Genomic DNA, 14936 nt, shown 5'->3' with positions numbered 1-14936 from the left:
GTCTAAAGCTTCTAACTTAAGTAACAGCAGTAGGTATTTGTAAGATGTTGTGTCTGGTTTTGTCCCTAAAGAGGACCAGGGTCTTCTCAGAGACAATGAATCGTTTGACAGGGAACAAGGTTAGCTTTATTAGGCCCCTGCAAAGATACGACAGGGATTTGAGGTTTGAGTGTTTGTTTTCAATTTTATTTCATGTGCGTTGGTGTTTTGCCTACATGCATGCCTGTGTGAGGGTACAAGATCCCTGGAATTGGAGGTACAGACAGTTATGAGCTGCCATGTGGGTGCTGCGAATTGAACCTGGATCCTCTGGAAGAGCAGCCTGTAACCACTGAGCCATCTCTCCAGCCTTGGGTTTGAGTTTTAGTTTGTTGTTGGAAAGACTATTTGGTTTGGTTTGGTCTGGTCTGGTCTGGTCTGGTCTGGTCTGGTCTGGTCTGGTTTATTTATTTTGTTTTAGAGGTACTATTTCCTTAGATAACCCAGGCTTGCCCAAAATAACCATGTCTCAGCCTCCCAAGTGCTCGAGTTACAGGTATGTGCAATTCTATCTGACTAAGGCCAGAGTTTTTACAGAAGTGAACAGTAAATTTCAATAGAACCCATGGGGATAAGGAATCAACAGGCCATAGGTAGGGGTTCTGAGACGAGACCAGATCTCACAAGAATTATCTTTTATGAGATGCTGAGACAGTCAGTCAAGGACTCCAGGCTGACATTCTGAAAAGGAGGGACTATTTAGTTACAGATTTGGGGTGAGATTTTCTTGGCACATGGATTATAAAGAGCTGCTGGTCTTCTCCATCTGGGAAGTTAGCTGAGGTGAGTGAAGCCTCGGGGACAGGGCGGGTAATGGGGTGTGTTGGCAAAGACATAGAATGTGTTGTGCCAAGAACATTTAATATTGATAAAATATAGCTATGTGGGAGGGTTGAATACTCTCAAAGATGAATCAACAAGAGAAAATTCAAAGTCCAGCCTGAAACCTGCTAAAAATCAGACTTACCGCAGTTATTATCCAAGCCTGCAAGGGAGCTCAACTCAGACCCTGTGTGCTAAGATTTCATTATGTAAACTTGAGAGAGGTGAAGGGTTTCTTTTAAAAGGTCAACTCCGGGTGGTTGGGGTGGCCACATACTGTCCTATATTGATCTGAGCCCTTTCGTCCTACTGCGGAGAAACACTGACATTCTTACTCACGCCCTGCCAATCCTCACAAGTTTAACTCCAACAGTTGTCAAAATGTTGATTGAATTCTGGCCAGTTGGCAAGTAGCACTGTCCCTCTCCTCCTGGGTGCTCACCCATGGCTCCCTTCACCCCTTCCCATGACCCCCTAACTTCCTCACATCCAACACCACCAACCAATAAGAAGCCCGAGGCAACTGCTCCCTTGAGATAGGTTTGTTTTGATTGGCCAGTGTCCCTCGTGGACCGATTCATGAAGGTTATGATTTTCAGAGTTGGAAAATCTGTAGTGAAAATGTGACTGAGTTGATTCTTGTTTGGGTCATCTTGGCCTAAATTCCTGAGCTATGATATTAAGAAATGTTTTCAAATCAGAATATACTAAAAGTTCACACCAAGTGGGGGTGATTTACATGGAGAGGACACACAGCCCATTTCATTTCTTGACAAGTAAATAGAAGCTTGGTTTGTTCATTGCTTGGGTTGATCGTTCACATGTTTGTCTCTAAGAATCATCAGGAGCAGTTCCTCTAGGGGACTCTTAGTGTGGTGGTGCCATGTCAGATTCAAATTGGCATCACCATAAACCCTGTGAGAACTATAAAGCCGGGGGGGGGGGGGGGGGCATTCATTTTTGTCCTTCAAGTTTGCATAAAAGCTCTTTCCTTCCAAAAAATAATTGTTGATTTTAGACCCTGAGATTCAGATGACCTCTGCTGTTGTGATAATGTTATCAAGAATTATTCTCCTTAACCACATAGTAATCATGGACGCTCAGAAGGATTGTGGGCGTTCTAGCAGGGTCTACCACTGGCATGCTGTTCCCAACACTTCTTCTCTCCTATCTCTATTTCTTCACACTTGTCCAAAGATGAGTGTGGTCATAGGGTCCCATCCATAGCTACAAAGGAGCCAGATCACCATGGAGCCTTTTAAACATTTTATAGCCAGGGCTGGGGAAACTGGATCAGCTTTCTGGGTCTTGCAAAGCATAAAGCCCTAAGTTTGATCCCCAGAATCCACATAAAATATCTGGGCAAGGTAGGACACGCTGTAATCATAATATTAGGGAAATGGAGACAGGCAGACTCCTGAGACTCATGAGCCCAATCCAATCTACAATCTCTGAACCAGTGAAAGACTTTGGCTCAAAAACAACATCAGAGGGGACTGGAGAGATGGCTCAGAGATTAAGAGCACTGTCTGCTCTTCCAAAGGTCCTGAGTTCAATTCCCAGCAACTACATGGTGGCTCTCAATTATCTGTAATGGGATCTGATGCCCTCTTCTGGTGTGTCTAAAGATGGCTACAGTGTATTCCTATATAAAATAAATAAATAAATAAATCTTAAACAACAACAACAAAAAAAAAACAGGATTGCCAACCATGATTGTATACACACACACAGTCACACATACACATACACATACACATACACATACACATACACATACACATACACATACACATACACACAGAAAGCCCAGTTCCCAGAGACTGATCTAGCTGATATGGGAGCTCCCGGTGACCCTCTGAGCAGCCACAATGGCAGTCAACACACTAACCAAATGTTAAGTGAGACCCTAGTGTAGTGATGCCAGCTCTGCACCTACCATGCCAACAAAAACAACCTGCTTTTCCAGGACTGACCATAGGTGCCTGCTGCAGCCTGGATCAGGTGAAGGACATCTTGGCTGAGAGCATCTCTGAACTCCCAGAGGAGAAAACTCAAACCTACCAAGCTCTCCTGAAACACCTCAGGAGCCTGGCGGGACAGCAGATCCGGAACATGGCGGTAGGTCTCCAGCTGTCAGTCTCAGGGTGGGCACACACTTGATTCTCATCATTGAGACATCAGGATAAGCCGAAAGGTCTCGATGGGTTGAAATGACAGACCAATTAACAAAGACTTTTAAATCAATAAATGATATTAGTAAAACCTTCAGGAAAATTCTAAAAATTCTTCAGACGAGATTGAACACAGCAGCTAAGCAGGAACATGGGTCACAAAGACCATGATGGTTTGGCTAATTTCTTGACAAACTTGTCAAAAAGACTGATTTAACCTTAGGCTTCGTTAACAGAAGTATAGTGCCTACAGAAAGATGGCCGGCCTTTGACTTTGTACTATTCAAACCACAGCTGGAGAATCACTGTCATGAGGTTCTCCGAGCACACATACATACACACACACACACACACACACACACACACACACATGCCGCTCTCCGACATCCGTTGGGCAGTGTCGGAGAAGAGATCCTTAGACCCTGGGGAGTCGGCAGATGTCATTGGCTCTTTGAAAACTCACAAGTGGTTCCAAATGACGGAACTAGATGGAACTCGCTAGAGGCTGTCAAGGAGAGGGTGACATATGAGTTTGGGGGTTGGAAGTACATCTAACGGAGAAATAGGGTCAGTCAAAGTGAGCATAAGAGATGCCTCCCAACATCCATGAACCCCTGAGGACAGAACTGGCCAAGACTCCTCTTGACCCTTTCGAGACCCTGAGAGGATCGCAAGCAAGTGTCCTGACCTGAGACAGTAACCAAGATGTCGCTCTCACTCTAGTCCTTAGGTGGACATGTTATGAGCAGACATTACTACTCGGACCTGAATCCTATCCTCTCTGTGGGCAACACCACACTCAATCTGCTGTCAGAAGGTAAGCTGTCTTTTGTTTTTAATTACATTTTTAAATTTCTGTTAAGGTGTGGGGAAGAAATTTTGCAGGCGGGGGGAAGAGGGAGTCTGGCTGCCTGATCCCACGGCGGTCTGGCATCAGGGTCCCGGGCAGCTTCCCACACCACCAGCGGAGGGTCCCACATTGGTACAGCCGCCACGGGCTGGCAGTGGGTGGCTCAAGTTTCCAAAGGCTGGGAAGCTGGCGGTGGCAGATCAGGCAGATCAGGCGACATGTGGAGTCCGGTTTTCCAAAGCTTTTATTGTTCATGGCATGGTAAATGGATGTAGGTGGTACGCGCTTCCCCCACCAAAGGCCAAGGGAGCCTAATTTTATAGGGAGGGAAAAAAGGGGAGGGAATAACTTAATTAGCTATGCCCCTGGCCTTTAGATAATTCATTAATATTTAAATCTCTGGAGGTGGAGACCTCTACCTGTGCTATGTGATTGAAGGTTGCAGGTTAAATGGAGTTACCTCGTCCAAGGCCCAACATTAAGGAACTGCATTAAGTAGTAGCCTAGGTCACCAGCTCTCAGTTTACCATAGGGAGCTTCTGTCATGAGGAAGGTGTATTGTAGCAATGGGCAGAGGTGATTTCTGCTCACACACACACACACACACACACACACACCATATGCTCATGTGTTAGTTCACGTGTTCTTGTTTGACCAGAAATGATGTGCAAAGGCTCTCGTGAGAGCAAGGTTTCAGGGTCCTGGAGAGATGGCTCAGAGGTGGAGAGCACACACTGCTCTTGCAGAGGACTGGAGTTCAGTTCCTGGCACCCACATCAGGTGGCTCACAACTACAACTCCAGTTCCTGGGGGACTCAACACCCCAGCGTCTGTGGGCACCCACACTCACGGCACATGTTCACAGAGACATATAACTATATATTATATACCATTTCAAAGAATAAAAACCAGTCTTTCAGAGAGAAGCAAATGTGGCGGGAGAAATGGATCTGCAGTTACGAGCATGCCCTGCTGTTGCTGAGGGCCTGCGTTTACTTCCCAGATCCAGAGTCAGGTGGCTCACAACCACCTGTAACTCTCATTCCAGGAGATCTGACGTCCCCAGCCTCTAATGCCACCCACATTCACATGCACATGACCACATAAAACACCTGTACATGACTAAAAATAAAATTAGATTCTTTTAAAAAAAGAGAGAGTGAAAACCAGGCTTCATAGCACACACCTTTAATCCCAGCACTCAAGAAGCAGAGGCAGGAGGATCTCTGTGAATCCGAGGCCAGCCTGGTCTACATAGTAACTTCCAGGACTACTAAAGAGACCTTGTCTCTAAATAAATAAATAAATGAATGAATAAGGATGGGTGGGGTGTGGAATGTCTTCCTTTGGCCTAAGAGAGCAAAGCTCCTGCCTGCCTCCTTCAATCTGAGTCTACTAGCCCCCCAATCTCATGCCAAGGGTCCATCTCAGGCTAGGGCTTCAGGCATGTTATGAAAGTGTTCTACCACAGGTCACCCAGCTATCACTTCATATTGTTACAATCCCTATTAAATCCCATGAGCTAAATGAGAGTGTTTTTTTTAATGTATTGTACCTTGTGTGTGTGTGTGTGTGTGTGTGTGTGTGTGTGTGTGTGTGTGTGTTTGAATATCACAGTGTACAAATGTCATCAGACTTAACTGCAAGTGCCTTTTCCCCCTAAGCCATTGTTCTGGCCCTAACTTTTGAGAGACTGGGGCTCAGACCTTATCAGATGTGAACCACTGTCCGCCTGGCTTTCATTCACCTCCCCAGATCATCCTGTCCTGTCTCCAGGGCTTCCAGCTCTAAAATGCTTTCCTCACTGACTACCTGACTACCCATCCAATACTTTGTCCTCTGTCCCTCCCACTCCTTCAGCCAATCTCCACTCACTGCCGCCTCCCAGGCACAGGGATACAGAGGAAGCAGCCACAGCCTCTGCCCCTGTGGACTTCCAGGATCCCTGAGATGTTTAATGCTGCCACTCACTGCTTAGAGCTCAGAGGTGGTGAGGAGAGACTTAGGGGCTGAGGAAAAGTGCTCAGGCCCTACTCTCTGATTGCTTTTGCATGAAGCCTATTAGGAGGGAGGCCATTAAAGGTTAAGTGTGCTGACTGAGCCGGGCTCCTCTCTGAGGACACCAGGCCTGTAGTTTGGGATGACCCCAATATAACCGGCAAAACAGTCAAGAAGCCAAGGCTCTGATACAAAGATGAAGAGGTTCCTTCCCAGGGCCTTCTGTTATCGTGATAGTAGCAATGTTCTACTGGGTATTTGTAGTTACCTTTGACTTATGGTTTCTACTTTCCACACTGTACCAAAGCTAGCGCAGACCTCCATCACTCCAGAGAAGGCAGGATCTCAGCTCACGGACTTAGAAGCAAGACAGGTAGGCAGTGACCAGCAGGGACTTTGGGATTTCCCATCCAATTACAACTATGCCAGCATTCCAACCAGCACAAAACTCATGCCATCCCTGGGCTGTAGTTTGACCTCCTCGGGACATATCCTACAGTGGCTCTCAGCCTTGCAACCCTCCTCATGTTGTGGTGACCGCCCCCAACCATAAAATTATTTTCATTGCTACATCATAACTGTAATTCTGCTACAGTTATGAATCATAATGTAAATATCTGTATTTTCCGATGGTCTTAGGACAGGTTGAGAACAGCTGTCCTATCCCTTAAAAAGTGCAAACCATATTTTAAAGCCAGAGGCTAGTGCTCTGGTCCCAAGAAGTGATAGCTGAGCCCAAGGGAGATTTGACAAGCTGTTTAAAAGTGTGTTTGCATCAGGAACACAAAACTGCGGCAAGTGTGAAAAGCAGATAACTCCACTAGCAGTGAAAGTAAACCCAATGTTAGCATAAGTTACACCTCGGCCTTGACCCTCAATTCATGGTTCATTTAGTCAGCCATCCTCGGCTGAAGCATGAAAACCCACAGGGGTGGTTAGTATGGCGTGAGCGTTGACAGGAAAACAAATGTCATGCACAGTGTAGGGAAAGTGTCACAGACTGGAACCTCGGCATCAGTCTCTGTGAACAGAAGATGTATGCCTTCTCCTCTGGCAGCCAGCCTCTGAAAGTGCGGATCAGGCTTGCTCTTCTCATGGTTGTAGAGAAATGACATTTCCTTCCACAGAAGGCCTGCGGCAGATTCCTCTCAATGGACATTTTCTTGCTGGGTTGGCAAGTGCAGACCTGAAGCCAGAGGAGATTCTGGGGTCTGTTTATATCCCCCACTCTCAGAAGGTAAGAGCCCAGCTGGTTGCCTTGAAGTTGTTTCTCCCTGTCGTCCATAGTGAAGTCATCTCCGCCATCTGCAGACAGGTGGAAGGAAAGTAACCATGTCCCCAAACCTGTTTCCTGACCCACTGCAATCTGGTTCAACAATAAGCCTCTGGGACTGCCCTGAGCAAGTGGTGCTGGGATGTGGGTTTTGATTGTTGTTGCAGCTGTGGGGCGTGGCCTGCAGAAGGCCTGTGGTCATGCTCCTAAGCCCACTTGTTTCCATGGGTGAAGACTCTCGGGCTGCAGATGCAGCTTCTCTACCTGGCACACAGGAAGCTGGAGGCCTAGACTTGGCTTTCCCAGCCCCAAATCACTGCCAAACCCTACAGCTCATAGAAACACAAGGCATCCAGATGTTCTCTGGCCCAGGATACCAAAGTTGATGTGGCCACCCAGCTAGCTATGGAGGTGGCCTTCTGCCCTCTCTGTTCCAGAGGCCTCTTCCCAAAAGCTGTGCTTGACTCTAAAATAAGCACATCTTTTACACACACACACACACACACACACACACACGCACACACACACGCACACACACGACACTCACAGGTCATGATGAAATATTGTTTCATTTCAGCTATGAATGATCTTTGGTAGTCCTTCCTGTAGAACAGAAACTTTGGCATGCAAAGATAGAAAAATGGTGTACCATTGAGTTAGAGAGATGGCTCAGCAGCTGTGACCACTTGTCACTCTTGTGGGGGACCTGGGGGAAAAAAACCTAGCTTTTCATTCTGATGTATCGAATAACCCCGAGTGGTTTCTGTCTCCTCAGCGGGAGTTTGTGTCTGCCTTCCGGCAGGCCCAGTGCCATCAGAACGCCTTGTCTGATGTGAATGCTGGCATGAGAGTCCTGTTCAAAGAAGGCACAGACATCATTGAGGAGCTGAGCATTGCCTATGGAGGGGTGGGGGCCACCACCGTCAGCACACACAGGACCTGCCAGCAGCTCCTGGGCCGGTGAGTCATGGACACTGTGCCTTAAAGGAAACCCCAATGACAGGAAGGACAATTGACCCTGACAACTGTTGCTAGAAACTCGGACTCAAAAACATCACTGCTTCTTCCTTCTTTAATTTCCCTGAGTTAATTCCACGTTATTTGGCTTCAGTTAAGCCACTTTTGGGGGGAAGAACACAACAAAAATGGCCTGTTTTCTCATCCAGCCCCCATGTCTCCTGAGAATGAACACCCAGACAACCTCTCCACAGAGCACCCAATGCTCCTATCATTGGGTGCATGCTACTTTTTCCTGGGTAAAGGGCATCCAAATGTGGATTCTGTTATGCTCTAGAATATTCTGGAGTGGTTCTAGAATATTCTGACTCTAAAACATGCTTGATTTATGCTACAATGGAAAGACCCCAGTCTCACTCAGCCACGATTCTTGTGCCTCTTAGAGCAACTCACAGACTTTTATTTGTCCATCATCCCTTATTAACCTTGATTCTAAGGAAACCTAGGAAGCAATCGGGGGTTGTGGGGGGCGGGGGAAGTCTCTTAAATGTTGGTTCCATGCAATGAAGACTGCTTTTAACTGGTTCTTCTTGCCTCACACTGTGCCAGGCACTGGAACGCACTGATGCTAGATGAGACTTGCAGACTGCTTCTGGATGAAGTCTCCCTCCCAGGCTCAGCCCTGGGAGGCAAAGTGGAATTCAGGAGGACTCTAATTGTCAGCTTCTTCTTCAAGTTCTACCTGAAGGTTCTACAGGAGCTAAAGGCTGACGAGAAGCTGTCCCCTGAGTCCACCGTAAGTGCGTTGGAGGACAGTGATAGCTGCTCTCACACATCATCATGGTCTCACGGTTCTGAGGCCGGAAGGCCTTGACCAAGGTGCCACCAGGAAGCAGGGTGAGGTGACTCAGCCTTGTGACCCCAACATTCAAGAGGCTGAGGTAGGGAGATCAAAGTGAGTTCAGGTCCTGTCTGAGCTACAGAGTGAGACCTGTCTCCAAATAAAAAAATTTTTAAATAAATTGAAAACCAGAGGTGTTATCAGAGCTGATGCCATTCCTTCCTTCCAAGAACTGTGAAACCTGGATTCTGGTGCCTTGCTGGTGACATTTAGGGTTCTTTACCTGTAGGTATCACCCCGCTAATGCCTTTACAGGATGCTACCCCTGTGTGAATGTCTGTGTCCAAATTTCTCCTCCTTAGGAGGACATCAGCCATAATGTCAGCCAATGCTAGTTCATTAGTGCTGGAGTAAACTCCAGTCTTGCTTGGGTAGGTCACACTCTGCATTTCTAGAGGTTAGGACTTCAACATAGTGATTCAGGAGGATGGAATTGGAACTGAAACACCGGCTTCTGTCAGTTCCTTGCTGCAGGAGTTCCTAGCTTTACCACTGCTTCTGCCAATTGTCCTGTGGAGAGCCTGTTACCATTATCTGTCCTCTGTTCTCGGGGAGCCTTTGTCAGTTCTAGACAGTGCTAGTCCTGGGATTCATCCCTGAAGGCCTGTCAAGCCACCTCGGCTCTCAGGTGCTCATTGTACCCCAGCACAGAAATGTTACTAGGTCTCTGTCTCTACTCTGTGATATTTTTTTCTTTTAAAATAAACTTTATTGAAACATAATTTGCCATGAGACAAGAGACAAATAATAAATATGTAACTAAACCCACCTGTTTAAACTTACAATAAATATATAATTAAATCCCCTGTTGAAACTTGGTGCACAGATGCACAACTATGGAGCCACTGACTGAAACTAAATACCACACACCTTCATCACCCCAGAGAATCCCCACACCCGATTCCTTCATCCCCACCCCTGTCCAGACAAACACTGACCTCCTGTGTGCCACTAAAGCTTCATTTTGCCTTCTCTAGAATCTTGTAATCAATATGAAATGTGAAGTCGAATCTTTATGTTTCAAAAGACACTGACATGTCTATGACATGTCTACTAACATCTACACAGCTCTCTGGGCTTTCTGATTGCAAATGTCTGGAATACGTTAATCGAGATATTCATGATCCCACTGTTCTTCCTGCCTTGTCCCCGCTCTCTCTCCACCCTCCCCTGATCACGATCGGATAGATGGCCATGCTCACCCTTCCCTGTCCTCTATTCCTCAGCAGTGCCCACCCTGTGTCCCTAACCTCTGACTTCATTTCTCAGTCAGGATACCAGAGCAGCTAAGATAGCGGGCAAAAAAACCTTCAGGATTGTTTTCCTTGTGTGAACCTTGAGCTCTAGCTTCCTCTGGGATGGCTTGTCCAGCCTAGAGTATTCTTCCTAGCACCCCCCACCACATCCAAGTTCACTAACAGATCTTTCTCTTTAGGGACATGAGGGTCAGATTCAAACCAGTCATCCAGGCCCTGTCTTGGATGGGAGTGTGGGAGGGCACCAGGGTCATAAAAAGTGAAACCCTGGCAGGGTAACTAGGCCACCCTCAGCACAATAGGAGCCATTTTACATAATCCAAACCCAACTGGAACCAGACTAACCAGTCTCTCTCATTGTGCGAGTGATCCCAGGACAGCCAGCGTTACCCAGAGGCCGCAGACCGGTTCCTAAGCTCTCTGGAGCTGGAAGATTTCCAGGTCACTCTACCCCGAGGAGTCCAAACATACCAGGTCAGTGAGTTTGATTTCACTGAAACCTACACTGAGAGATAAGAGAGAACTGTGTGGACCAGGCAGGCTATTCACTCGGGTGACTTTTAGTTCTAACTGTTCCTAATCCAAATCAGTAGCTTCAGGCTCCCAGGACCTGGTGCTGGAGGACACAAGGCTGCAGCGCCAGACTGACCTGTAGACAGACAGTCATAATTACTCTAAAGTGATAGTCTTTGGGTATTTGTTAAATACCTACCCAGGAGAGTAGCTGAGCCCAGAGGTTCAGTCTCTAGCCCAAACTGCACTTGTTTCATCTCCAGTCAGCAAACAAGAGGCCTGCAAGTGACTAAGCTCAACCGCTCACCCTTCTGGAAGAACAATTTAGAAAATAGCTGTTCTTGCTGGTGCATGCCCTACCCAACACACACACACACACACACACACACACACACACAGAGAGAGAGAGAGAGAGAGAGAGAGAGAGAGAGAGAGAGAGAGAGAGAGAGAATATATGAAAAAATGAGGACATGGCTCTCCTAGGTGTGGTTGAGGAGGTGGGTTTATTGTAGAAATGAGGGAAAGAACAGCCAGAGGCATCTGAAAGGGTCAAGACTGAACCGGGCCATGAGAAGGGGTAGGGAAATCAAGAGAGGAGAGAGGAGGGGAGAGTTAAGGGGGGTGAAGGGGGGCTAAGAGAGAAGCCAAGAACAAGAGAACAAAAGCTAAGGTGGCTGAGGTTACACAGGAATCAGAGAAGCTAGGGGAATAGAAGTAAAGCTGGGGTGGGGGAGCTGAGAGTAAAGTGGGGGCATGCCAGACAGCCTGACTCTGTAACAGGCACTTGTGAGTAGGGACCAGGGAGTCTGGTGGCCAGAGTCTGCTTTGATCTGTTAAATGGGCACCTCAGTTAGCCATTTGTCCATAGTTAGACACCTAACCATACACACACATGGGCACGCACACACTCATATGCATATACACTTACACACACACTCACAGGCATACATACATTCACATGCACATGTGTGCATGCACACACTCATACACTCACATCTATATGCATACTCACACACATACACATTCACATGCACACACACACACACATGCACACACACACACACACATTTATCAGTGCAAGCTTCTCAGAGAAAAGCTCCAGAATAAACTCTTTCAATATCCAGCTAGATCTGGAAAATCCCATGCCCATTCTACCCCCTGTCGAGTCTTCTCTCTCAGACTTGGGTCTCTCTCTAAGGTCATGCTATATCACTTAGGCCTCATCAGAACAATGAACATCAGCAGGTTGGTCATCGGAATCATGAGGACAGTGCCCCACTCTAATTACATCAGGAAATGGTCATGCTCATCCTCTGACTCACTCCAATGTTTGTGACCCAAGGGGACTGTCCTGTGCCTCCTCCCCAAGTCAGCAGGCCCCTGAGATGAAAGGTTTCTGGGCTAACTCTCTCTTCCTCTGTAGAGAGTGGATTCTCATCAACCTCTCCAAGATCCAGTCGGACGCCCTGTCATGCACCTGTCAGGTCTTAAACATGCCACAGGGGAAGCTGTATTTTGTGATGACATCCCCAGGGTGGATAAAGAACTTTTCATGGCTTTAGTGACCAGTACCAGAGCTCATGCAAAAATCATGTAAGTAAAACAAAGCTTCCAAAAATCCTTTTAAAGGTATGGTTAATCCTGAGAGTTACCAGAGAAAAACAAATACCACCATTTGGGGCCAAATTCAAGCAAGCTTTACTAAATATTAAATACCGAACAAGAGATGGACTTTGGTCAGGACCATTCACAGGAGTTTCCCACCTGAAAATGGCCCTGAGATGTAGCAGCACCCATGAGGCGTTGTTATTTTCTAAGAACTACAACTCCCAGCATTCCAAGAAGTTACCTGGTCCTTGAGCAGGTGGGGTTTACAGGTTAATTTTAGGGATTACAGTATACCTGGGGATGCCTCATAGGAATGTGCCCTTTTCTGCAATGTCCTGATCCAAAGAGCCCCAAGAAGAAAAAAAAATAGAATAGACTGTCCTGAAAACAAACAAACAAAATCATAGGGGCTGGGGATGTAGGTCAGTTAGTAGAATGCTGAAACACTCTCCTAGGCACAAAGCCTGATGTTCAATCCCAGGCACCATATAAACCCAGCACAGCTGTAAACTGCAGTGATTCCAGCACTCGGGAGGTAGAAGCAACAGGATCAGAAGTGCAAGGTCATCCTCACAGAGCTAATTCCAGGCCCATGTGGGCTACATGAGACCTCGTCTTAAAAGAGCCTCTTGTTTGCTTTCTGAGGTCATAAAGCCTCATGTCCCCGCAGCCTGATGCATGACTCAAAGCCACCCTGATAGCACTGAGTCACCAGCCTCATTACTGAATAGGAAATAATTACTGTCGTACATTTCCATAGAGGACTGGTCTCCCTGCCCCTCCCCAGCAGCTGGAGTGTTTGTTGCATCCCGGCCACGAAGCAGGACTCCCAGACACTACTCCATGGCAGATCCACTCTCACTGATAAGGACAGATTCACTGTTATATGTTTTAATTTTCAACTATGTCCTTCCCTTGGGTTTGAGGCCCTCAGTGTTTGCACATCTCCTTAAATGTCTCCCTGTGTTCAGATCCATCGACTCATCTGAGGTCTTTGACCTGCCTGGTGTGGTCGATGTGATAACAGCTGAAGACATTCCAGGCAACAATGGTGAAGAGGATGACAAATTACTGGCTGTAGATAAGGTATGGATGGGCCATGCTTTCCCAGACACCTGAGCAGATTACCCAAGGATCCTGTCAGTTACCTGACCTAGCTAGCCTCCTAGAGTTTTCTACCACTGAGGTGCTGACTGCCAAGGCCCTGGCTCCTCTTTCTCCAAATGCCACCATTCTACCTTTCTTTTCTGAAGTTAGGAAATAACATAATAATAACAAAAAAAAAACTAATCACAGATCTGACTCAGCCACTGTGCACCTCTGAGATCATTTGCCCTTATCTGAAAAGCAAATATAAGGAAATGGTCTATATCAGGATAGAATGCTCTAGAACAGTGGTTCTCAACCTTCCCAATGCTGTAACCTTTTAATACAGTTCCTCATGTTTTGGTGACTCCCATCTATAAAATTATTTCATTGCTATTTCATAACTGTAGTTTTGCTACCGTTATTAATAGTAATGTGAATAGCTGCTATACAGGACATCTGATATGCATTCCCCGTGAAAGTTGGACCTCCAGAGGGGTTGAGACCCACAGGTTGAGAACCAACACCCTAGAAAGATCTAGAAAGGAGGTGGGGGGACCACAGCCCCACCCTCTAGTTTTCATGGAGCTCTCTCCCTTCCTAAACCTGTTCTTTCACCAGGCCTTTCTTCCTTCACGCGCTCTATTTTTAATAAGTTGTCTTGGCTGTCTGGCGCTGGGCTTTTAATGCAACTTCAGCAATCATTTATGGACCACCCTGACTTGGAGCCAGAGCAGCTGGCTTCTGCTCCAGCGTTTCCACCTACTGTGTGCCCTCGGAGTTAACCATCTCTAAAGGGGGAATGACCATACACACACTTCAGTGTATCATAGGAGTTAGGCAAGTGATCACACGTGAGGTGCCTAGGACAATGATCAGCACATGAAGTGCTGGCTGTCGTCACTACTGTCACACTTCAACCAACCGCACACTCTTTCTCCTCCTGCTGTGGAAGACATCAGTGAGTTTTTTGTTTGTTTGGTTGGTTGGTGTTTTTGTTTGTTTCTTGTTGTTGTTGTTGTTGTTGTCAAATCCATCAGAAGAAGCTGGCTGTCATGTAGCAGGCTATTGGGGCTGCCATAATAAAATTGCCTGAACATGGGGCTGGAGATGTGGCTCAGTGGTTAAGAGTGTTGTCTGCAGGAGTTGGATGCCCACAGGAGTTGGATGCTCAGTAGGTGGAGGCTCCTTACCTTAACACTGGCTGCTGACCTGAGCTCAATCCCTGGAGCCATGTACAAGCCAAAGAAGAGAACCAACTCCACAAAGTCCCCTTCACACCCACTTCTCCCTACCCCATGCACCAAACATATTATAAATAATAAAAAAAATGAAAACAGAAAAAAAAAGAGTGTTGTCTGCTCTTCCTAAGGACATGGGTTCAATTCCTAGCACCCACATGGCAACTCACAACTGTCTATAACTCCAGTTCCCCAGTATCTAACACACTGTTCTGGCC

At 46.7% G+C, this 14936-nt stretch overlaps 1 protein-coding gene across 3 annotated transcripts in view; it reads left to right on the top strand.

Annotated features, from left to right (window-relative positions):
- Window positions 1–14936, top strand: part of LOC117705706 (aldehyde oxidase 2) — an 86141-nt gene that overhangs the window by 19210 nt on the left and 51995 nt on the right. For all 3 annotated transcript variants that reach the window (XR_013109522.1, XM_076931869.1, XM_076931868.1), the window contains exons 11-18: window positions 2831–2982; window positions 3759–3852; window positions 7011–7120; window positions 7932–8116; window positions 8723–8909; window positions 10646–10744; window positions 12207–12376; window positions 13363–13477. Coding sequence is in view for 2 of the 3 variants with exons in the window: in XM_076931869.1 (XP_076787984.1) it covers window positions 2831–2982; window positions 3759–3852; window positions 7011–7120; window positions 7932–8116; window positions 8723–8909; window positions 10646–10744; window positions 12207–12376; window positions 13363–13477 (1112 nt within the window). In the remaining variant the exon portion in view is untranslated. The remainder of the gene's footprint in view (window positions 1–2830; window positions 2983–3758; window positions 3853–7010; window positions 7121–7931; window positions 8117–8722; window positions 8910–10645; window positions 10745–12206; window positions 12377–13362; window positions 13478–14936) is intronic.

This window comes from Arvicanthis niloticus, chromosome 3 (assembly GCF_011762505.2).
Source record: "Arvicanthis niloticus isolate mArvNil1 chromosome 3, mArvNil1.pat.X, whole genome shotgun sequence".
Taxonomy (NCBI): domain Eukaryota; kingdom Metazoa; phylum Chordata; class Mammalia; order Rodentia; family Muridae; genus Arvicanthis; species Arvicanthis niloticus.
The sequence above is the reverse complement of the archived record's forward strand: the minus strand, read 5'-3'. Positions and strand labels throughout refer to the sequence as shown.